The sequence below is a fragment of the Dendrobates tinctorius genome, unplaced genomic scaffold (assembly GCF_039654945.1).
Source record: "Dendrobates tinctorius isolate UK_male_01 unplaced genomic scaffold, ASM3965494v1 ptg000102l, whole genome shotgun sequence".
Taxonomy (NCBI): Eukaryota; Metazoa; Chordata; class Amphibia; order Anura; family Dendrobatidae; genus Dendrobates; species Dendrobates tinctorius.
The window spans coordinates 9,575,351-9,599,669 of NW_027361770.1; the positions used below are offsets into that span (position 1 = coordinate 9,575,351).

Genomic DNA, 24,319 nt, shown 5'->3' on the forward strand with positions numbered 1-24,319 from the left:
ACTTAGCCCTGACCACCCTAAGGTATTGAAACCCTAGACTGCAGAGGCACAAGTGCAGTCCGTGCGGCCTCCACTGTGCCACCAATGTTAAGACTGCGGTGCGGCAGGTTGGCGGACGGTCCCTCTCCTCACCCCTTGAAGGGGTTAGATGGAGCCAGGGTGCCTGCACCACCGCCTGTCTTAGAGGGGTCCTCTACCTCACAGGAGCCTCCGGGCTGCAGGGGCCGCTCTCACTCCAGGCAGACCCGGGGGAAGCGAACCCACAGGCGTCTCCCGGTCCATCCGGTGCCTCGGCATCCGTGAGCTCTGCTTCTCGCTCCCCGTCACCAGCAGTCGATAGCGAGCAAGGCTCGGACTACGACTCGGACGAACCCCTTGACCTAGATACGCCGGGTGGTCAGGAAACGGTTGACAGTCTCATAGAAGCCATCAACCAGACTCTGGGGGGATTGAGGATGATTCCACCCTGGCTTTGGGCCATAAGGTGTCATTTAAGCGAGTCAAGCGTCCCCATAGAGCATTTTGCACTCACCCTGAATTTGAGGACATAGTACAACGACACAGAGAACGGCCGTACAGGCGTTTCTGGGGCCAGGAGTCACTCGAGGCAAGGTATCCTTTTGCCCCGGATCTCTGTATAAAGTGGACGGAATCCCCAACAGTGGATACACCTGTGTCGTGCTTGGCTACAAAAACTCTACTATCCGTACCTAGTGGTTCTTCTATTAATGATCCCACTGATCGTCTCATAGAGAACTTGGCTCGCTCAGTGTTTGAGGCATTGGAATCAGCACTCTCTCCCTCGTTCGCAGCAACCTGGGTAGCCAAGGCCATGATTTCTTAGTCAGAATCATTGAAAAGAGCCTTGCAGGACATAGACCTACCAACTGAAGTATCAGAAATCGCAAATCAGATAGCTATGGCGGGGGACTACTTGATCAATGCATCTTTAGATGTGGCCAACTGCGCGGCACTTGCGGCCGCAAATGCAATCTCCATTAGGAGAACTCTATGGTTAAGGACATGGCGGGCCGATTCAGCCTCAAAAAAGTCCTTGACAGCGCTACCATACCAGTGTGGCCGCCTGTTCGGAGAGAAGTTAGATCAGCTCATCTCCGACTACACAGGAGGCAAGAGCGGTTTTGTTCCTCAACAAAAGGTCAAACCGCCGTTTCGTCACCAGTTTCAGGCGCGTTTTCGGGCCTTTCGCAACCCCCGAGTGGATGACAGCGGCTAATTCCGCCGCTTCTGGGCACCCCAACCGGAATAGGGACTGACGGGTCTCATATAGAGCCAACGCATTGGGCAGGATGCGGGCTAACCAGTCCAGGTCGAGAGGATCCAGGTCCCAAAGATCTGCAGCCAAATGACTCGAGGCATCTGCCAGGCGACACCAACAAGGTAGGCGGCCGCCTACTCCGGTTTCACCACGTCTCACTCAATGTCGCACACGACACATGGGTGAGAGAGCTGGTGTCCACAGGGTACAAGATAGAATTTGTCAGGTACCCCCCAAGATGATTTTTTTCTTTCCCGTCTTCCCAAAGTGGACACCCGGGCAAAGGCTCTACTAGGAGCCATCGATTTGCTCAGCCACAACAAAGTCATCATTTCAGTACCAGAAAATGAGAAGACTCAGAGCTTCTATTCCAACATGTTTGCAGTCCCCAAAAAGGACGGGACTGTCAGGCCCGTTTTGGACCTAAAGCTCCTGAACAAATTTATCAGGATCAGACATTTCCGGATGGAGTCTCTCCGTTCAGTCATATCGGCAATGGGTAGGGAGAGTACTTGGCCTCTATCGATATCCAGGACGCCTATCTACATATCCCCATTTTCCCTCCGCATCAAAGGTTTCTACGCTTCGCCATCAACGGTCTACATTTTCAGTTTGCAGCGCTGCGCTTTGGGCTAGCCACTGCCCCCAGAGTGTTCACAAAGGTCATGGCAGTCCCCATGGCCATCCTGCACTCCCAGGGCATAGTCGTATTTCCCTACTTAGACGACCTCTTGGTCAAGGGCCCTTCAAGGTGGGCATGCGAGGAAAGTGTCAGCATCACGCTAGATACTCTTGCCCGCTTAGGGTGGTTGGTCAATGTAAAGTAGTCATCCCTTGTTACAGCTCAGAGGATTGTCTTGTTAGGGATGATCTTCGACACTTTCCGAGGGTTGGTAATTCTCCCTCGAGATAAGGCCCTAGCCCTCCGGCAGGGAGTGTGGGTACTGCGCCAACCAGTCCCTCACACCATACGTTTCTGCATGAGGATTCTAGGAAAAATGGTGACGACGATGGAAGCGATACCGTTCGCCCAGTTCCATCTTCGCCCCCTGCAGCATGCCCTCTTGTCATCCTGGGGCAAGAACCCGTTCACGCTCGATCACCGATGCTGGTTGTCCTCTCAGGTCAGACAGTCAGTAGAGTGGTGGACAATCAGTTCCTCCCTTCTTCAGGGAAACCATTTCCCCCAGATCAGTGGCTGGTGGTCACAACCGACGCCAGGTTCCTCGGCTGCGGAGCGGTGTTTCGCCACCACACGACCCAGGGACGGTGGTCGCCGCAGGAGGCATGCCTCCCGATCAACTTGTTGGAGATACGGGTGATCCGGCTTACTCTGCAACGTTTTCATCACTTTCTAGCAGGCCGCGCAGTCCTGATACAGTCGGACAACCCCACGGCGGTGGCTTACATAAATCACCAAGGGGGCACCCGCAGCAGGGCAATCATGCGCGAGGTAGGGCACATTCTTCACTGACCCGAGAGGAACCGCACAGTGATATCAGCGGTCCACATCCCAGGTGTAGAAAACTGGGCGACTTCCTCAGCTGACAGGGGCTTGCGTCCGGGGAATGGTCATTACACCCCATGGTCTTTCAGCAGATTTGCCAACGGTGGGCAACACCGAATGTGGATCTGATGGCTTCCAGGGTGAACGCCAAGGTGTCCGTATTTGTAGCCCGTTCCCGGGACCTGCAGGCAATCGTCGTGGATGCGCTGGTTCTGCCATGGAACCAGTTTCGCCTCCCATACCTATTTCCCCCGCTGCCACTACTTCCGAGGGTCAAGAAGATCAAGGCAGAAGGGGCGCCAGCGATTCTGCTGGCCCCAGACTGGCCTCGTCGGGCGTGGTACGCAGATCTAGTGCAGCTGCTCGCAGACGTGCCATGGCGACTACCAGAGCGCCCAGATCTACTTTCTCAGGGGCCGATCTGCCACCCGAACTTAGGGGCCCTATGCTTGACAGCTTGGCCGTTGAATCTTGGATTCTGACTTAGGCGGGGTTTGGGCGCAAATTGATTGCTACAATGGTTAGCGCCCGGAAGCCTGCCTCGGCACGAATTTACCACCACACCTGGAAGGTTTTCTTTGCATGGTGTCGTGGCCGCGGTTGGTCTCCACTGAGATTCTCTGTCCCTAACATTGTCTTTTCTCCAGTCTGGCCAAGACTCAGGCTTGGCCCCCAGTTCTCTCAGGAGACAGATATTGGCTTTATCCATCCTTTTTCAGCGCAGGATTGCTACCAACTTGCAGGTAAAGACTTGCATTCAGGGGGTCTCCCACTTGGCACCTCCCTATAAGGCGCCTATGGACACCTGGGACCTTAACCTGGTCCTAAGCATTCTGCAGGAAGCTCCATTTGAACCGCTGCAGGATGTCGCTCTGTCATACCTTTCCTGGAAGGTGGTGTTCCTTGTAGCTATAACATCAATCAGGCGGGTCTCAGCTGACAGCCCTATCTTGTCGAGCCCCGTTTCTGGCTTTTCACAAAGACAAGGTGGTTCTTAGACCAGCGCTTCCCTTTTTGCCAAAATTCGTTTCCTCGTTTCACATTAATGAGGATATTGTCTTGCCCTCTTTTTGTCCAGCATCGGTACACCGTGTGGAAAAGGCCCTGCATACATTAGACCTGGTGAGAGCCCTCCGGAGGTACGTGTTGCGGACGGCACCCTTTCGTCAGTCAGACGCGCTGTTCGTGCTCCCTGAAGGTTGCAGGAAGGGACTTGCTGCCTCAAAATCGACCATAGCCAGATGGATTCGTTTGGCTATTCAGGAGTCCTACCGCATCAGAGGCGCGCCAATTCCAGCAGGGATCAGAGCACACTCTACTTGGGCAGTGGGCGCTTCGGCACCAGGCGTCGACGGAACAGGTTTGCAAGGCAGCAACCTGGTCCAGCCTGCGCACGTTTACTAAACATTACAATATCCTTACTCAGGCTTCAGCGGATGCGAGCGTGGGTCGAAGGATTCTCCAAGCAGGGGTGGCGCACCTTTAGACATGAGGTGCATGTAGCTTGGATCTGTGAGTCAACTTCACACCCAGGGACTACTTTAGGGCGTCCCACAGTACCTGTGTCCCCCAATAAGGCGAAGGAGAAACATGGATTTTTGTGATAACTCACCGTAAAATCCTTTTCTCCGAGACGCTCATTGGGGGACACAGCACCCACCCTGTTAGCCAAGTTGGCTTCTGTTTGTTTAATTGATATGCTCTCTGTTTGAGATTAGGGTGGTTATTTTCTAGACATGTTGTAACCTGCATTAAGGTTGATGTCTGATTTTTGTTTGATCTCCTACTGCTTTTGCACCAAACTGGTTTCCGCCTGCAAACGGGGCGAGGGTGTATATGGCGGAGGAGGAGCTAACCTCTTTTTTTCACTTAGGGTCAGCCTCCAGGCAGCAGTAGCATACACCCACAGTACCTGTGTCCCCCATTGACCGTCTCGGAGAAAAGGATTTTACGGTGAGTTATCACAAAAATCCATGTTTCACTGTCTTACTCGTGAGACTCACCCACTGGGTGTAACGGCTCACTCTACAAGGGCCTTAGCTACATCCTGGGCCGAAAGGGCAAATGCATCTGTAGAACAGATTTGCAAAGCAGCAGTATGGTCTTCACCATCCCCTTTTTTTCCATCACTATAGGCTACATCTAGGGCTCTTGAATCTTGCCTTTGGGAAAAAGGTGTTATCTGCTGTTGTCCCACCCTACGAGTTCCCTTCTATTTCTTCCTCTCCTGTGCGGTGCTGTCATGGGGAAGGGAAAAAAAATGATTACTTACCGGTAATTTGATTTTCCAGAGCCATGACATCACCGCATTGATTCCCGCCCTATCTTGGTGATGGTTGTGTGATACACAAATATATGTATATATGAGAAAAATATATATAGAAATATATAATATAACAAAAGAAGGTGGATAAGAGTGATTTAATCAAATAAAAAATACATGTCAACTAATGAGGCGCTTACCTTGCATACTCTGAAACAAACTGAGGAGAGAGGTGCTGCCCCCTTCTTTTATCTCTGCTACAGGTTTCCTGTTCCTGGGGGCGGATGTAATTTCTCATGTGCGGTGCTGTCATTGCTCTGGAAATCAAATTACCGGTAAGTAATTATCATTTTTCTATCATATAGACCCCACAAAGTTACTTCAAATGTGATGTGGTCCCTAAAACAAATTGGCTTGGTAAATTTTGTTGGAAAAATGAGAAATTGCTGGTCAACTTTTAACCCTTGTAACGTCCTAACAAAAAACTGTATTTCCAAAATTGTGCTGATGTAATGTAGATATGTGGGAAATTTTATTTATTAACCATTTTGTGTGACATGACTGATTTAAGGGCACAAAAATTAAAAGTTTGAAAATTGCAAAATTTTCAATTTTTTTTTTCCAAATTTCCATTTTTTTTTTCCATAAATAAACACAAGTCATGTCAAAGACATTTTACCACTAACATGACGTACAATGTGTCACGAAAAAACAGTCTCAGAATTTGCGGGATCCATTGAAGTGTTCCGAAGTTATAACCTCATAAAGTGACAGGGGTCATAATTGTAAAAATTGGCTTGGTCTCTAAGGGGTTAGTGGTGTTGCAGCCTCTGTGGCATTTCAGAAAAGTTGTGTATATACTGACAGACCATCTGACACTTAGATTGCACACAGGTGGACTTCCTTTTGCTATGTGACTTAGGAAGACAATTACCATATATATTCGAGTATAAGCCGACCCGAGTATAAGCCGAGACCCCTAATTTTGCCACGGAAAACTGGGTAAGCTTATTGACTCGAGTATAAGCCGAGTATGAATTGTCGCCTCATCCCTATCCTGCTCTGTGTGGGTCTCCCCCCTCCCAGTATGCATGGCTCGGGTCCCCCCCGTCCCATCCTTCTATGTATTGCTCAGCTCCCTGTCCTCCCCCATGCTCCTCCATGTTCCTCAGTGCCCCCCCCCCCCGTGCTCCCCCCGGTCTTCTGCTCCCTCTTCCTCCTCCCTGCTGCCCCCCGTCCATACTCACCCTGTTGTGCTATCGCTGAACTTCCCCTGCATCCTCCGTTGTCCTGATGCAGCAGCTTCTTCCTGCATTGAGCAGTCACATGGTACCACTCATTAAGGTCATGAATATGGACGCCACGCCTATGAGAGTGGAGTTGCGTCCATATTCATGACCTTTAATGAGTGGTACCATGTGAAGAAGCTGTCAGCCCTGGAACAACGGAGGATGCAGGGGACGTTCAGCGATTGCACAGGAGGGTATGACGTCCCAGCCACCTGCTCATGCCGCCGCTCCCCCTCCCCCGCTGGTTTCTGCACAATGACTCATGTATAAGCCAAGGGGGCATTTACAACACAAAAAAAGTGCTGAAAATCTCAGCTTATACATGAGTATATACCGTACTTATACCAGAAATTGTTAGGGGCTTCATCTCAAAAGGGGTGAATATATATGCACATGCTAATTTTAACTTATTTGATCCCATAAATTTAATGTATGCCTATATTTTTTCATTGCACTTCACTAACTTAGACTATTTAGTGCTGATGCATCACACACAAATCAGATAACATAATTATTTAAACACAGGTGAGTAATGTAACAAAATAGGTAAAAAGCCAAGGTGGATGAATATTTTTTGCAAGCCATTGTACCTTTTAAAAATAGTTTACAATTTAAAAATGTATGTTATTCAGTGCAAATTTATATTCACCTTAAATGGAGCATGGCAATGGTATTTTAGCTGTGAAATGGCCTATAACATGTAATAATTCTATGCTTGTCTTTGTTTTGTAATAAATGTGTGATTTATGTAATTTGATTTAAGCTATTTTTTTAATTTAATGTTCTTGTTTTGTTTTGTTTTCTGACTGCTAAGAAAATAATTGAAAAGTAATAATAATTCATGTGTTGCCTCTCAGACTATGCCAGAAAATTTCAGTGACTCTAGGATGAAAAGAAAAGGGCTGGTGAAAAAGGTTCAGGTGAGAAACAAAAAAGTTCTAGCAACAGATGGCGTAAATGAATGAAATCTTTCCTTTAAAAACAAAACCTTTTTTTATCCATTTTTCTTGGAGGCTCATGGCAGCTGCACCATTGTCATGGCCAGCTAGGAACTCAGATCAGTAATAAATAGTGGCTACAAGCCAGATGTGACCTCATTACAGTCATTTTAATCTACTTTAACTTGCATCAGTTTTATAATGGATTCATTTTCTACATGAATTTCGTGTCTGTTCCTAGAACAGAGAAATGGAATATAAAACACAGGTGTAAACAGCGTCTTGCGCTTAAAGAAAAAAAAGTCACTTGGCATTTAACCCCTTAATGTCCAATGACGGACACAGTCCGTCATCAGACATTTCCCCTGCTTTGATGAGGGCTCTGGCGCTGAGCCCGCATCAAAGCCGGGACATGTCAGCTGTTATGAACAGCTGACATGTGCCCGCAATAGGCGCGAGCGGAATCGCCGTCCGCCCGCGCCTATTAACTAGTTAAATACCGCTGTCAAAGCTGACAGCGGGCATTTAAATAGAATTTCCGGCCACCGGGCCGGAAATGACGTCATCGCCGACCCCCGTCACGGGATCGGGGGTCGTCGTCACGTTGCCTGGACAACCAGAGGTCTCTATGAGACCTCTATGGTTGTTCCAGGCATAAGGCTTTCAGCGCCACCCGGTGGTCGGCGCTGAAAGCACAGCAGTAAATCTTCTACATATGGGCGATCTGCTCAACGCCCATATGTAGCAGAGCCAATCGGAGGCTATTGAAGCATGCCAAAAGTAAAAAAAAAAAATGTTTAAAAATAAAAAAAAATTAAAAAACCTAAAAGTTCAAATCACTCCCCTTTCGCCCCAATCAAAATAAAACAGTAAAAAAAACACATACCCACATACACACATTAGGTATCGCTGCGTTCAGAATCACCCGATCTATCAATAAAAAAAACCCATTAACCCGATCGCTAAACGCCGTAGCGAGAAAAAAATTCAAAACGCCAGAATTACGTTTTTTTGGTCACCAAGACATTGCATTAAAATGCAATAACGGGCGATCAAAAGAACCTATCTGCACAAAAGTGGTGTCATTAAAAACGTCAGTCCGGCACGGAAAAAATAAGCCCTCACCCGACCCCAGATCATGAAAAATGGAGACGCTACGGGTCTCGGAAAATTGCGCAAATTTTTTTTTTTTTTTTTTTTTTTTTTTTTTTTGGCAAACTTTGGAATTTTTTTTCACCACTTAGATAAAAGAGGACATAGACATGTTTGGTGTCTATGAACTCGTAATGACCTGGAGAATCATAATGGTAGGTCAGATTTAGCATCTAGTGAACCTAACAAAAAAGCCAAGCAAAAAACAAGTGTGGGATTGCACTTTTTTTGCAATTTCACCGCACTTGGAATTTTTTTCCCGTTTTCGAGTACACGATATGGTAAAACCAATGATGTAATTTAAAAGTACAACTCGTCCCGCAAAAAATAAGCCTTCACATGGCCATATAAACGGAAAAATAAAAAAGTTATGGCTCTGGAAAGAAGGGGAGGGAAAAATGAAAATGTAAAACCAAAAATACCCCTGGTCGTTAAGGGGTTATACTCTCACAGTTCTAAAACATTACTTGAAAACACAAGAAGGCTTGGGCACTGTGTGCGGGAGAAGCATGTCAGTCCATGGCCAATATATACTTAACCCTTTTATTTATTTATTTATTTATTTTCAACTGTAAATTTTTTAAAGTTTTCAAATTTTAACAGAAGGATGTGAGTCCCAACATACAATTATATTCAAAAGACATCTTATAAAAAAAAAAAAAGAAAGGTTTACAAAAACCAATCCATGTGAGATAAACATGGAGAAATACGCCCTCTAGTATTTAGAATACCCAGTTGTAAAATGAAGCAATGACGTCCACTTTTTCCAAGCTAATCTAGGGACCTATATACCTTTAACAAAGTTTATCCAAAATCATCCAACAATATACAGAAAAATGACATGAGAAAGCGTATTTTTCGCTTTATAAGACGCTCCGGATTATAAGACGCACCACAATTTTTGAGGAGAAAAATAAGAAAAAAATATTTTTTAATAAAATGGTGGTGCCTCTTATAATCCTTGCATCTTATTGCTTACCAGGGTTGGTGGCTGCGGTGTAGCGGGGTCCCAGGCTCGCTGCTGGAGGAGGCAGGCGTGGAGTGATGCTGCAGGCCGCATTCAGGGATGAGGGGGGCTCCGATGTGTGCCGTTGCTGCTGCAGAGTCTTGTGCTGGTGTCAGGTTTCTCCACTTGTCCGGCGGTTGGAGGCCGGTGCTGCGGGTGCCTCCGGTGCGGCGTTGTGTGCCCATCGATGCCCGGGGCTCTGCCGACATTGTTCGACAGACCAGAGCCCCAGCATTTCCTCAGTTCCCTGTATACGTGCGCTGAAGTGCCGGTAAAAAAAAAAAAATGGCCGCCGGCGCGTGCGCAGATGGGATCTCGGGACCCAGCTCTCGAGAGATGAGATTTCAAATCTCATCTCTCGAGAACTGGGTCCCGAGATCTCATCTGCGCACGCGCGGCGGCCATTTTTTTGCAGGCACCACCGCGCGCACACAGGGAACCCAGGGAAAATGGCCGCCGGCGCGTGCGCAGATGGGATCTCGGGACCCAGCTCTCGAGAGATGAGATTTCAAATCTCATCTCTCGAGAACTGGGTCCCGAGATCTCATCTGCGCACGCGCCGGCGGCCATTTTTTTACCGGCACACAGGGAACCGAGGAAATGCCGGGGCTCTGGCCTGTCGCACAATGTTGGCAGAGCCCCGGGCATCGACGGGCACACAACGCGGCACCGGACACACCCGCAGCAGCGGCCAGCAACCGCCGGACGCCCCCGATCACAGCCTAGGTAAGGCATGTCCGCTTTGTAAGACGCACCCCTGTTTTCCCCCCAAATTTTGGGGAAAAAAAGTGCGTCTTACAAAGCGGAAAATACGGTAATCTTGGATATTGTATAAATATTCCTCACATAGACAAACCTAAAGACAGGACTCGCACACATAAGGTAGGGAAAAGGAGGGATACAGGCTCCAGAAGATACTACCATAAGTAATCTAGTAAAAACTTAACCATTTCTCTGAGCCCATTAGTAATCCCAGGGGCCCAAACGGAGACGAACCCTTCCGACCTTGCTCCCAAAAGAGCCATCATATATTCCATCCTGCATATGTTGTTTATTCTATACAATAAATGCTGATGGGAAGGAGGAGAGGTCCGTTCCCAGTGAAGGGCAATCAAACACCTCGCCGCTCTAAGGATATGTAGTAGCAATATGGTTGAATCTTTACCCATCCCCTTGGGGGAGAAATTTAATAAATATAATCGGGTCTAACCCTCACCCCCCCCCCCCCCCCCCCCACCTCAACATATAGAACCCTTTTAATTAATACTCTCACTTCTTCCTAAAAACCTGTGATCACTGAACAGGACCAAAAATATGATATTGGCATCCCATCTCAGAACTACTTAAAGGGAACCTGTCACCCCCCCCTAGGGTGTTTTTCAGTTAAAGAGCCACCTTCAGCAGCACTAAGACTGCACTCTGTGAAGGTGGCTCTTTTTCTGACCCCCAGTAATGCCAAAATTTTGACTTATATAATTAGATCCTCATAGCTGTAATGTGTCCCACAGGTATGTTGTGTCCCCCTCTATCAGCTGCCTACCATCCGTCAATCATGCCTGTCGGGTGCCTCGGCGCCGCCCACGATATTTCCATCATGATGCCCCATGCGTCGCTGCCCCCTCTTGATTTGAATTCCGGCGCCTGCGCTGTAACAAGTGTTCTCGGGCATGCGCAGTGCTCGCTGCCCGAGAACCGACATCAGGCTATTGCGCCTCCGTGTTGTGGAGGCCCCAGCCCTGCAGTGTGAATACATCATAACACTGCGGGGCGGGATCTGGGGCCTCCCCATCACGCAGGCGCAATAGCCTGATGTCGGTTCTCGGGTGCTCCTTACTGCTGCTGAAGGTGGCTCTCTAACTGAAAAACGCCATGGGGGGGGGGTGTTGACAGGTTCCCTTTAAACCCTTTTAATGGTTGTTCAATAAAGAAGCCAGTTTTAATTCAGAGTCGATGTGTTGTTCACTCTATGCAGAATAAACATTGCTTGACAGATATATTTAGAGGGAACCTGTCATGTGAAAAAATCACTGTTAATCTGCAGGTTACTAGCGCTCTGACCTCCTAACGAAACAGCAGGGTAGTGTTGAAATGCCCTGTCTAGGTTTCTTTACCCCACTCAGGAAGCAGGATGTCTCTAGATACATACGATGGGTGGTCTATTATTTATTTGCCATTGTTTGATATCAATGCCTGGAGCCTGAACGCTGCTGGAAGGAATAAAGTTAATTTGCTTCTGGCAGCAGAGGTCTAAGTGCCAACGCCAGACTCTATTAGTTTTACTGCAAAATGTTCAAAATTACATCAACTAAAGGAACTTTTTTTCAAGAAGGTATTACAATCAGACATTTTTAGATCCAGCTGATCGAGACTACTGTGCCTCATCAAGCATGTTCAGGACCTCAGTTTTCCTCTTGCGGGAATCCATTGGTGTTTTTCGCAGAAGTAAAACCTGCATCTTTCATACACACACCCTGCCAATGTGGCATGAATGTCTACTGGGGATACCTCTATAGGGTATCATGTATGCAACGTAAAGTTGATTTTAAACGTGATAAACCCATTGAAAATTGGCTTCCATAGAATGCATAATAAAAAGCTTCTGTAAGAATTCTGTAAATGTAGATAATGCCTAAATACTGTGTATTACTGTAAATGTCATCTTGCACGTTATCTGGTTAGTGATGAACAGTAGATACGACCGCTTATTGCTGGTGGCTGTATGGACAGCCGCCTCTGAAGGGAGGTTCAGGGAAATAGCACACCTATGACTAAATCATGACATGACAGTTGATTTTCTTTCTGTATTTTAGGGGCTTCTTGCTCAGTGTGACACTGTAGAGGGAAACATCAGCCAAGAGATGGACAAGCTTCAGTGCAAGAGTTTGGCTTTATCAAAGTAAACGGCATGATGAAAATGTTGCTCTATGAGCAATTCCTATCACGGAGATTTGCTCTTTCCATTGGAGCACATTTCTAGTTTGCATTACTTCTTAGTTGCTGTTTGTAGCATTGCTAGATTTTGCCTTGGAGAGACCTGATGCAACTTTTTGGCTACGATAGTACAATATGTCAAGTGTCATTGCAGAGCAGCAGTGTAAATGATTTGGAGATTTTATTTTTTAAGTTAGTGTTTTTCATTTATGCAATACAAAATACCTGTTCTCTGCCTACCTCATTCAGGTAATAATAGCCAGGAAAATCTCTTTATGGCCCAGTATGCTGAGAGCAGAGGCACCATGCTCTGAGCTAAAGATCAGCATAGCCTTATTACATAGAGAAATACTGCAGTTCATTGTAACAATTATGTAGGTACGAAGAAATCTGACAGTGAGGGATAAAACCAGTCTGAGAACAAAACTGCAGCAAAAGATGTATTTAAATAAAACAAGTGCAAACAGAACTAACACAGATATTCCTGCAATTTAAACGAAGTGCTCAGCGCAATATAGTAAACCACAGCAAACTGAATAGCGGGACGTGACCACTAATTCGAACAAGTCCAGCAAGGATATGACGAAGGAGTGCACGAGACACTTAGATGAGGAAGTCCATTAAAGATATCTGTGGCTATGCATAAAGTGCTTAAATGTGGATATCCAGCAAAGGGGTAGTGGAAATGCACACAGTACTTAAACGAGGAAGTCCAGCATTAACTTGATCACACTGGCGTACTGCACTTGTTGGTGAGAGACCAATAATACGGGGAAGGTCTCTAAAGGTACCTTTAAGGGCTGACAAGTCCCGCACCACAGCCCAACAGACATAGTCCAACAGATATAAAGAAGTTAACACTTCTTACTGACCACAGTAGCTTCTGAGGTGAGAGGCAGCACCCAAGTATTCCGGTCAAAAGGCAACCCCGGTCAGGATCCAGGAGCACACGGAAAATGGAAGGCAGCTGAACGAGGTGAGGCAGACCACGAAGCAAGTAGCAGGCAGTTCACCAGCACAATGGAAAGGAGCTCAAGAGCCAACAGCACAAAATACTCGGGCAGGGGAGGAACACACGACCCGGACTTAAATAACCTGACAATAATAAAGTAACTTGGCACTCAACTGAATAATCCTTTGCAAATTAGATTTATTTTATAATTTATTGCAGTCCTGGAAACGTTTCGGCCTATTATCGGCCTTCCTCAGTCTGCTATATAAAGGTACAAAATATATGCAGAAGAAAATCATAATGGGTCCTCATAAAAATAATATACAATGTTGTACAAACATATTGATTAATAATCTTGATGTAAATCACAGGTGATATAATCATATAGTGGAATCCGCATTGTATACAGAGAAATATATATCACAATATTGAGAGAGGAGAACCAGGTGAAAAGGAAAAATAAAGTTGAAATAAAATTGAAATAGAAGAGAGAGGGGACATACCCGACTGCTATCGCGAAATACTAATCCGGTACCCAAGTAAGGATTCCTATGGAGATCTATGGTGAATCAGGTGAATGGTTATGGTGTGTCTTGTGTATAGGAGCTGCCGCGCTCCAATGACAACGGAGGAGAGTGTGTCATATGGGAGGAGCTGAGTGAATGGGATTAATCTGAACCTTTGCATAGGGAGAGAGAAAAAAAAAAAAAGTGTGTAAAAAAAAAAAGGGAAGCCCTAGCATTCTTAAACAGTAACGTCCCTAACGATCAGAAGGGAGAACTGTAGTGTTGCAGTAGTGAAAAAATTAGTGGCCAAATAAATGGGAGAAAAAAAAAAAAGGGGGGGACTTAAAATAAGGCTGATTGAAGGTGTAGGTCATGACTTGTGGCTGTGCAAGATTTCCTTTAATGAAAGCACTACAATTACTATACCCGTAATGCTATAGTACAGTATAGTGAAAGGAAAGATGAGGAGTTACGGTTACCAGTATCAATATTTTGCGGTCGGGTGAAAGGGTGATAAAGTGAAGTCCAGATGGACGTGATACGTGAGGATAGCCAATTGAGATCAGTAGAGGCAACTCTAGAATAAAGAAAAAGACAAAATTAATTTTCATAATATCGGCCAATGATTGACAGGTAAATATTCAATCATACAACTTGATATTCAATTCCCTTGTCGCCCACAGGAAACGAGCACACAAATATAGCGAATCGGACATCATGGTCATAATTCCACATCATAAGTAGTATTACCAACTTAAAGAGAATTATCCTGAAATCAATTGATGGATAATAAATCATAATCTCTATTTAGTCCCCGAGGGGCAAGTGTTTGCAACTCATGAATCCAATAGGATTCTCTCCGTTTCAATAACCTGATCCGATCACCCCCCCGTCTGGGCATTGGGACATGTTCGATCACTTGGAATTTAAGCTGTGTGACATTATGTCCGTGTGTGTGTGAAAATGGTGGGGCAAAGGGAGAAGTAAATTCTTACATCTAATGGTCGATTTATGTTTACTAATCCTGTCCCTTATGGCCTGAGTTGTTTCCCCTACGTAGAGGAGCCCACACGGGCATTTTATGAGATGAACTACATAATTTGTGTCACAAGTGGAGTAGTCTTTAATGGAATATTTTTTCCCGGGATATGGGTGGAAGAAAGCGTCTCCTTTTTGTACATTATTACATTGATGACAATGTAGGCAAGGGTATGTACCCATGCGAGGATTCTTCAAAAATCTCTGTGTGGATTTTCTATGTCTAGGGCCAATGTCAGCTCTAATGAGAGAGTCACGTATGTTGTTGGGCCTTTTATAACATGGGAGAAACGGGTTTTGGAATTCTGGAACCTCAGGGTATGCGGTAGATAATAAGCTCCAATGTTTCCTGATAGTTTTGTGCAAAATGTTAACATAGGGATGATAAGTATGAACAAATGGTATCCGTGAAGTTGTCTTTCTATGGGTGGTCACTTGTAGCCCCAGAGCCTCAGCTAGTAATTCTTGTGGATAACCGCGTTCCCTGAACTTGGAATTCATCTGCTGTAATCGTATCTTTTGTTTCTCCGGATCTGAGACGATCCTACGGACCCTCGTGAACTGAGATTTAGGGATAGCCTTTTTAACAGCTGGCGGGTGTAAACTCGAGTAAAAGAGAAGGCTATTCCGGTCCGTGGTCTTGGTGTATAGGTCAGAACTCAGATTACCCTGCTCATCTTTAATGATCATTGTGTCTAAAAAAACTAACCTGTGACACACTACTTGTGACGGTAAACGAGAGGCCGGGCCAGGATGTATTAAGAACATTAAAGAATATGTCTAATGACTCAGAGGTCCCAGTCCAGATGCAGAATATGTCATCGATGTAACGTTTCCACACCAAGCAATGTAATTGAAATAATGTGTTGGTATAAACTATTTCTTCCTCAAAAGTTGCCATGTAGCTATTTGCATAGGGGGGTGCCATGTTAGATCCCATGGCAGTACCCCTAGTTTGAAGGTAGAAGTTTTCCTCAAACATGAAGTAATTTCGTGTCAGTACTATCCTCAGTAGACGTAATATTTGGTCAATTATGTCCCTGTGTACGTTAGCTCGAGTAAGTATACTATGGGCACAATCTAAGCCTTTATCATGTGGGATAGAGGTGTACAGGTCCCTGACATCAAAGGAAACTAGTATCGCTCTCGTTGGTATTGGACCTAATTCATTAATTTTCCTAAGAAAATCACTCGTATCTAGAAGAAAAGAAGGTGTATCTTTAATCAAGGGTGTTAGAACTTTCTCAATGAAGACCGATAGAGGAGATAAAATTGACTCTGTGGATGCCACAATGGGGCGTCCGGGGGGATTTTGCAGGTTCTTATGCACTTTAGGTAGAATGTAAAAAACAGGGGTGATGGGATGGGAATTAGTAAGAAATTCCACTGTTTTCGTGTCTATAATTTTGCGTTGGCAAAATTCTGTTAACGCTTCCTTGATCAATTCCCTAGTGTCGTATAGGGGGTCTTTTTCCAATTTCTTGTATACAGTAGAGTCATTAAGCTGGCGATAGACTTCCCTCATATAATCGGATTTGTTCATGACAACGATAGCTCCACCCTTATCGGCTGGTTTGATAATTATATCCATATCGGACTGTAAGCTTTGTAGGGCCTGAAAGTCAGTGGAGTCTAAATTGGAGGGATAATGGAGTGTATTGTTGTTAATATCCTGTCGTAACTTACTAAACGATTTGTTGACAAAATCAATAAACGTCTCTAAGGCGTGTGACCCCTGTGGAGGAATGAAAGAGCTCTTTGACCGTAAGCCTAAACTGGCAGCAGACACAAGACATGAATCTATGGTAGGTAAGGAACATGAGGTACCGGGTGTATCCTTCTTAGCAAAATGGACCTTCAATCTAAGCAAACGGTAGAACCTTTTCAACTCCATATCCATTTTGAACGTATCAAGTTTATATGAGGGGCAAAATGATAAGCCCTTCTGTAATAGACGATGTTCTGCTATACTCAAAAACCTGGAAGAAATGTTTATCACCAGCTGGTTAGTACCTGGGATCGCGTTACTCTGTTGGAATCGGAATCTCTTCTTTCCTCTGCCCCTGCGGATCCTCTTCCTCGTGGTCTCCATCGTCTTTGTCCTAAAAAACGATTCTGATCGCCAAAATGTTCTCGTTCGCTCTCTGAGCCAGATGAAGATTGATCCGTGGAAGACCTAAATGTAAACCTGTTACGAAAGGGACGGGGGTTAGGATTAAACTGCCACCGATAAACACGGCCTTGCTCGTAATCGTCCGTGTCACGCTGGAACTTAACCCTCTTCCTGCTTTCCGTATCCCTTCTATGTTGTTCAGTCACAGTTTTTATACGAGCTTTAAGCTCAGAGAGCTCCTCAACAGTCCCAATAGTGTTCAATTGGGATTCAATATTATTAACAGACTCTTTAGAGATTGTGATGGCTCGTTGTAAATGTTCAATAGTTAGTCATTAAATCAAATGAGCACTTATTAAGGATATATTCAAATTTTTGACAAAATTCCGTGGATTCTCTAAACAGAGTCGGACGTAGAGGGACTCTTAAGCCCCTAGGGATCCTCTGTACACGTAGATATTCACTCAAGGTAGCACAATGTAGCTCGTAGTCAATCTGGCGGCGTAGCTCACGTTCAAGGTCTCTCCCCCTGGTCTCCTTCGGTGGTAATTTAAGGAAATCACTGGGGAGATTCAACTTGGACAGAATATTAGAGGTTTCATCATTGTTATATGAAAACGTATTGGAGGACATTACGTGCAGTGTGCCCACGAAAAGGAAGAAACTGTGTCAAATATTTTTTTTTTTTTTTTTTCAAATTTTTTCTCCCATTTATTTGGCCACTAATTTTTTCACTACTGCAACACTACAGTTTTCCCTTCTGATCGTTAGGGACGTTACTGTTTAAGAACGCTAGGGCTTCCCTTTTTTACATACTTTTTTTTTTTCTCTGTCCCTATGCAAAGGTTCAGATTAATCCCATTCACTCAGCTCCTCCCAGTCCTCCCATATGACACAGTCTCCTCCACTGTCATTGGAGCGCGGCAGCTCCTATACACAAGACATGGGGCTCTGCATGATTGACACAGTGAGCCGGACACTTCCTGTTCACCACTTCCTGTGAGTGCGGACACTGTCCCGCCTCCACATTATTTAGGATTGCTGGCATGGGCACACGTGGCCAGCTGACGAGCGGGGGAATACCGCGTCCCACCTATGTATGCCACCTCCATATCTAAACAAGGTACGCTTTTACAGCAGAGTCCCTTTTCTACTTAATTACAGGGCTTGGTAGAGGCTTTTTTATTGCTGAGCATACATGTTGTTTTTTTTTGTTTTTTTTCCTTTTGTGCCTCAGCTTCATATGGACCCATTTACCTCCTGGACTATACAGCACTAGTTTCAAACAGATTAAGCGTCCATGATACCTCCAAGGAGATTTATACATTTTTCTATGTAAGGTTATATATTCCTTTTTGCAAGGTATAAAATCTGACTCCACTCATTTTTACTCATCCTTGTAAGATAAAAATAAATTTTTGCACAATTTTTTTTTTTTTTTTCATTCTGTTTTTTATTTTTCATTTCCCAGGCATTTAAATCAGTATATCCACTCTTATAATAATAGGAGATACCATTTAGATCAACATGACATTCTGAAGTAGGTATGACCACAACATTCACCTATTGATATCACCATCAGTAGATATTTCACCACCATAACCATTCACCTGATTCACCATAGATCTCCATAGGAATCCTTACTTGGGTACCGGATTAGTATTTCGCGATAGCAGTCGGGTATGTCCCCTCTCTCTTCTATTTCAATTTTATTTCAACTTTATTTTTCCTTTTCACCTGGTTCTCCTCTCTCAATATTGTGATATATATTTCTCTGTATACAATGCGGATTCCAGTATATGATTATATCACCTGTGATTTACATCAAGATTATTAATCAATATGTTTGTACAACATTGTATATTATTTTTATGAGGACCCATTATGATTTTCTTCTGTATATATTTTGTACCTTTTATATAGCAGACTGAGGAAGGCCGATCATAGGCCGAAACGTTTCCAGGACTGCAATAAATTATAAAATAAATCTAATTTGCAAAGGATTATTCAGTTGAGTGCCAAGTTACTTTATTATTCACTTTGGTCTGGGTAACCTACTTGCGCACCCTGCGGTAGTGCCACGCTATATTTGACACAGTTTAAATAACCGGACAGACAGGAAGTTCCATGACATGGCAAGATACAGACTCCATCTTGGATCAAAGGAAACAGGCTCAAAAGGGAAATCCGGAATCCTTAAATTAATTCATATTGTTACCCATGCTTGTTAGGGGATTAAACTAGGGTTTCCCGTACTATATAGATGTACAAAAAGCACTGAAAACGTATTTGCCTCATTAGCTTTATGGACTCTAATGATGCGTTTGGCCTTAGATTGGTTTCTCCAATCTACTTATACATTGTGTTTTATATCAAGTCAAATAGAACTACGATATGTGCAATCCAATTCTGGCTATTTATGCCCAGTGCTACATTTACACGTGTAAAAGAGTACACCATTATATCCATACCAAACCTCATATTAGAGGAAAGTTAGCCAAACCTGCCAATTTTGGCAGGATGGTGCAACCATCTAATATGCATTGAGATCACCTCATAATGTAGAAAATGATCAGGCATGTTGGATTCCAATGTCCAATTTTTTTCCCAGGTGGCTGGGAGGAGGTGGCTGTAGTTTCTCCATACAAAATATATGCTGCCTGGGCCAATCAAAGTGTGTGTGAAGGGGAAGAAAGATTAGATTGGGATCTGTTAACATGTTATCCATTTAACCTTCTGGAAGAAAGAACTAATGCTGTTTTCTTCCATTAATGTATCTCCCTCTGTTGAAACTCTGTAATTAGCTGCTTCTGCCAGTGACACTGATGCATTGCACAGTAACCATTAAAAGGATACATGTACATACTAAACAATCCACACTGAGAGCCACACTTAGCAGGGGCTGTTAAAAAAAGGTCCCAAACAGGGGCCATTTCCTTCTTTAATGCCCTAATAGGACATGAAAGAATAATTAGAGGTGTTGCTGTGAACACCTCCTTTAAGCTGTACCCCAAGAAAACTTTATCTTGGCTATGTAACAAAGATGTATAAATTGAAAGGGAAATTGAAGTCAGTGATTTTCTAATACATGATACCAAACCATTCTGACACTGCTGAAAGATTTTAGTTACAGGAAATCTGACGCTGCATAAAGGGGTGCTGAAATTGGTGTCAAACAGAAATCTGTCAGCAGTGCAGAAGGCTTTAAGCACTTTCCAATATGACGTACAGTTTTGCTCAAAGGTTTGCATACACCAGCAGAATTTTTGCTTTCTTGTCCTTTTTTTCAGAGAATATGAAAGATAACACAAAAACTTTTTCTCCATTCATGGTTAGTGGTTGGGTGAAGCAATTTATGGTCAAACTGTTTTCTTTTTTTTAAATCATAATGACAACCCAAAACATCCAAATGAGCCCGATCAAAAGTTTACATACCCCATTTCTTAATACCGTGTATTGCCCCCTCTAACATCAATCCCCCTCTAACATCAATGACAGCTTGAAGTCTTTTGTGGTAGTTGTGGATGAGGTTCTTTATTTTCTCAGATGGTAAAGCTGCTCACTCTTCTTGGCAAAAAGTCTCCAGTTCCTCTAAATTCCTGGGCTGTCTGCGCATTTGAGATCTCCCCAGAGTGGCTCAATGATATTGAGGTCACGAGACTGAGATGGCAGCTTCAGAACCTTCACTTTGTTCTGCTGTAGCCAATGACAGGTCAACTTGGCCTTGGGTTTTGGATCGTTGTCATGTTTGAATGTCCAAGTACTTCCCATGCGCAGCTTACGGGCTGATGATTGCAAATTTGCCTTCAGTATTTGCTGATAATGTGCTGCATTCATCTTTCCTTTAAATTTGACCAAGTTTCCTGTGCCTTTGTAGCTCACACATCCCCAAAACATCAGCGATCCACCTCCATTCTTTACAGTAGGAATGGTGTTCCTTTCATCATAGGCCTTGTTGACCTCTCTCCAAATGTAACGTTTATGATTGTGGCCAAAAAGGTCAATTTTGGTCACATCACTCCAAATTAACTTACTCCAGACGTTTTGAGGCTTGTCTCTGTGCTGTTTTGCATATTGTATGCGTGCTACTATGTGGCATTTGCTCAATAATGGCTTTCTTCTGGTGACAGACCATGCAGCCCATTGTTTTTCCAATTGCTTCCTTATTGTGCTTCTTGAAACAGCCAGACCGCTAGTTTTCAGAGAGTCCAGTGTTTCAGCTGATGCTATTTGTGGGTTTTTATTTGCATCCCGAACAATTGTCCCGGCAGTCGTGGACAAAAATTTTTGTTGGTCTACCTGACCGTGGTTTTGTTTTTACAGAGCCCCCGATTTTCCATTTATTAAACACAGTTTGAACGCTGCTGACTGTCATTATCAATTCCTGCGACTTCAAACCGCTGCGACTTCTGCATAAAGAAGTGACATGTGGCAGATTTCAAACCACAGCAAATCTGCACAGAAAAATCTGCAGCGTGTGCATTGCATTTTTCATTTTCCATAGAAAATGAAGGTACTGTACAACGCAGCAGAAACTGCTGCGGATCCGCAGGGCCAAATCCGCAGCAGAATCCGCAACGTGTGCCCACACCCTTAGAGTTAGGGTAAGGCTAGTTTCACACTAGCGTATGCCCGAGGTGCGGAGGGCTGCAGACTTCCTGTGTGCAGCTCCGTCCACGGCCGCAGCTCCTCCCATCAGCTCCGCCTACCTCGGCATGCGTACCCTATCTTTTGCATTGGGTGTGCAGGCCGTGCCGATGTATGCGGATGCCTCCGCATGTGTCGTTTTGACGGAGCGGCGACCACACCAAAATATAACATGTTGTGTTCGACGCGGGTCGCCGCACCGTCAAAATGACGCATGCGGAGGCATCCGCATATATCGGCACAGCCTGCATACCTAATGCAAAAGATAGGGTACGCATGCCAAAGTAGGCAGAGCTTACGGGAGGAGGCGCGGCTGTGGGCGGAGCTGCATAGAGAGTCTGCAGCCCTCCGCACCTCGCCCGTACGCTAGTGTGAAACTAGCCTTAGAATGATTTTTTATTTTCACGGCTCTGCGTTTTTTAAACTTCTGTGAAGCACTTGGGGGTTCAAAGTGCTCACCACACATCTAGAAAAGCGCCTTCCTTGGGGGGTCTAGTTTCCAAAATGGGGTCACTTGTGGGGGGGTTTCTACTGTTTAGGCACATCAGGGGCTCTGCAAACGCAACATGACACCCCCAGAACATTCCATCAAAGTCTGCATTCCAAAATGGTGCTCCTTCCCTTCCAGGCTCTCCCATGCGCCCAAACAGTGGTTCCCCCCCACATATGGGGTATCAGCGTACTCAGGACAAATTGCACAACTACTTTTGTGGTCCAATTTCTCCTGTTACCCTTGAGAAAATAAAAAATAGCAGGCTAAAAAAATCATTTTTGAGGAAAAAAAATGATTTTTTATTTTCACTGCTCTGCGTTTATAAACTTCTGTGAAGCACTTGGGCATTCAAAATGCTCACCACATATCTAGATAAGCTCCTTAGGGGGTCTAGTTTCCAAAATGGGGTCACTTGTGGGGGGTTTCTACTGTTTAGGCACATCAGGGGCTCTGCAAACGCAAAATGACGCCCCCAGAACATTCCATCAAAGTCTGCATTCAAAATGGCGCTCCTTCCCTTCCAGGCTCTCACATGCGCCCAAACAGTGGTTTCCCCTCACATATGGGGTATAAGCGTACTCGGGACAAATTGCACAACAACTTTTGTAGTCCAATTTCTCCAGTTACCCTAAGGAAAATAAAAAATAGCTGGCTAAGAGATCATTTTTGAGAAAAAGAAAATTATTTTTTATTTTCACTGCTCTGCGTTATAAACTTCTGTGAAGCAGTTGGGGGTTCAAAGTGCTCACCACACATCCAGATAAGTTCCTTACGGGGTCTAGTTTCCAAAATGGGGTCACTTGTGGGGGGTTTCCAATGTTCAGGCACATCAGGGCATCTCCAAACGCGACATGGCGTCCAATCTTAATTCCAGCCAATTCTGCATTAAAAAGTCAAACGGTGCTTCTTCCTTCTGAGCTCTGCCGTGCGCCCAAAGAGTGGTTTACTCCTACATATGGGGTATGGACGTACTCAGGACAAATTGCACAACAACTTTGGGGGTCTAATTTCTCCTGTTATCCTTGTAAAAATAAAAATTTGGGGGCGAAAAAATCATTTTTGTGGGAAAAAAATGATTTTTTTATTTTCACGGCTCTACGTTATAAATTTCTGTGAAGCAGTTGGAGGTTCAACGTGCTCACCACACATCTAGATAAGTTCCTTAAGGGGTCTAGTTTCCAAAATGGGGTTACTTGTGGGGTGTTTCCACTGTTTAGGCACATCAGAGGCTCTCTAAACGCAACATGGCGTCAGATCTCAAATCCAGCCAATTCTGCGTTGAAAAAGTCAAACGGCGCTCCTTCCGTTCCAATCCCTGCCGTGCGCCCAAAAATTGGTTTACCCCCACATATGGCGTATCAGCATACTCAGGACAAATTGCGCAACAACTTTTGGTGTCCAATTCCTCTTGCTACCCGTGGTAAAATAAAAAATTGGGAGCAAAAAGATCATTTTTGTGAAAAAAAAAAAATGATTTTTTATTTTTACGGCTGTACGTTATAAACTTCTGTGAAGCACTTGGGGGTTGCAAGTGCTCACCACACATCCAGATAAGTTCCTTAGGGGGTCTAGTTTCCAAAATGGGGTCACTTGTGGGGGGTTTCCACTGTTAAGGCACATCAGAGGCTCTCAATGCAACATGGCATCAGATCTCAAATCCAGCCAATTCTGCGTTGAAAAAGTAAAACGGCGCTCCTTCCGTTCCAATCCCTGCCGTGCGCCCAAAAAGTGGTTTACCCCCACATATGTGGTATCGGCGTATTCAGGAGAAATTGCGCAACAAATTTTTTTGTTCATTTTCTTTTCTAACACTTGTGAAAATAAACACAAAATCGTTCTAAATTAATTTTTTTGCAAAAAAAAGTTAAATGTTAATTTTTTCCTTCCACATTGCTTCAGTTCCTGTGAAGAACAAAAAGGGTTAATAAACTTCTTCAATATAGTTTTGAGCACCTTGAGGGGTCCAGTTTTTAGAATGGTGTCACTTTTGGGTATTTTCTGCCATGTACACCCCTCAAAATGACTTTAAATATGATGTGGTCCCTAAAAAAAAAAAAAAAAAGGTTTTGTAAATTTTGTTGTAAAAATGAGAAATCGCTGCCCAACTTTTAACCCTTATAACTTCCTAACAAAAAAAAAATTTGTTTCCAAAATTGTGCTGATGTAAAGTAGACATGTGGGAAATGTTATTTATTAAGACATTTG

The 24,319-nt window shown here is 44.4% G+C and overlaps 1 protein-coding gene across 2 annotated transcripts in view; it reads left to right on the plus strand.

The window, feature by feature from the left end:
• Positions 1-24,319, plus strand: part of BAG1 (BAG cochaperone 1) — a 135,573-nt gene that overhangs the window by 49,706 nt on the left and 61,548 nt on the right. The window contains exons 6-7 of one of the 2 annotated variants that reach the window (XR_012234509.1): positions 7,196-7,258; positions 12,245-12,330. Coding sequence is in view for 1 of the 2 variants with exons in the window: in XM_073587725.1 (XP_073443826.1) it covers positions 7,196-7,258; positions 12,245-12,334 (153 nt within the window). In the remaining variant the exon portion in view is untranslated. Of the gene's footprint in view, positions 1-7,195; positions 7,259-12,244; positions 13,309-24,319 lie in introns of those variants that run through there. The other variant, XM_073587725.1, reaches the window with a different exon arrangement.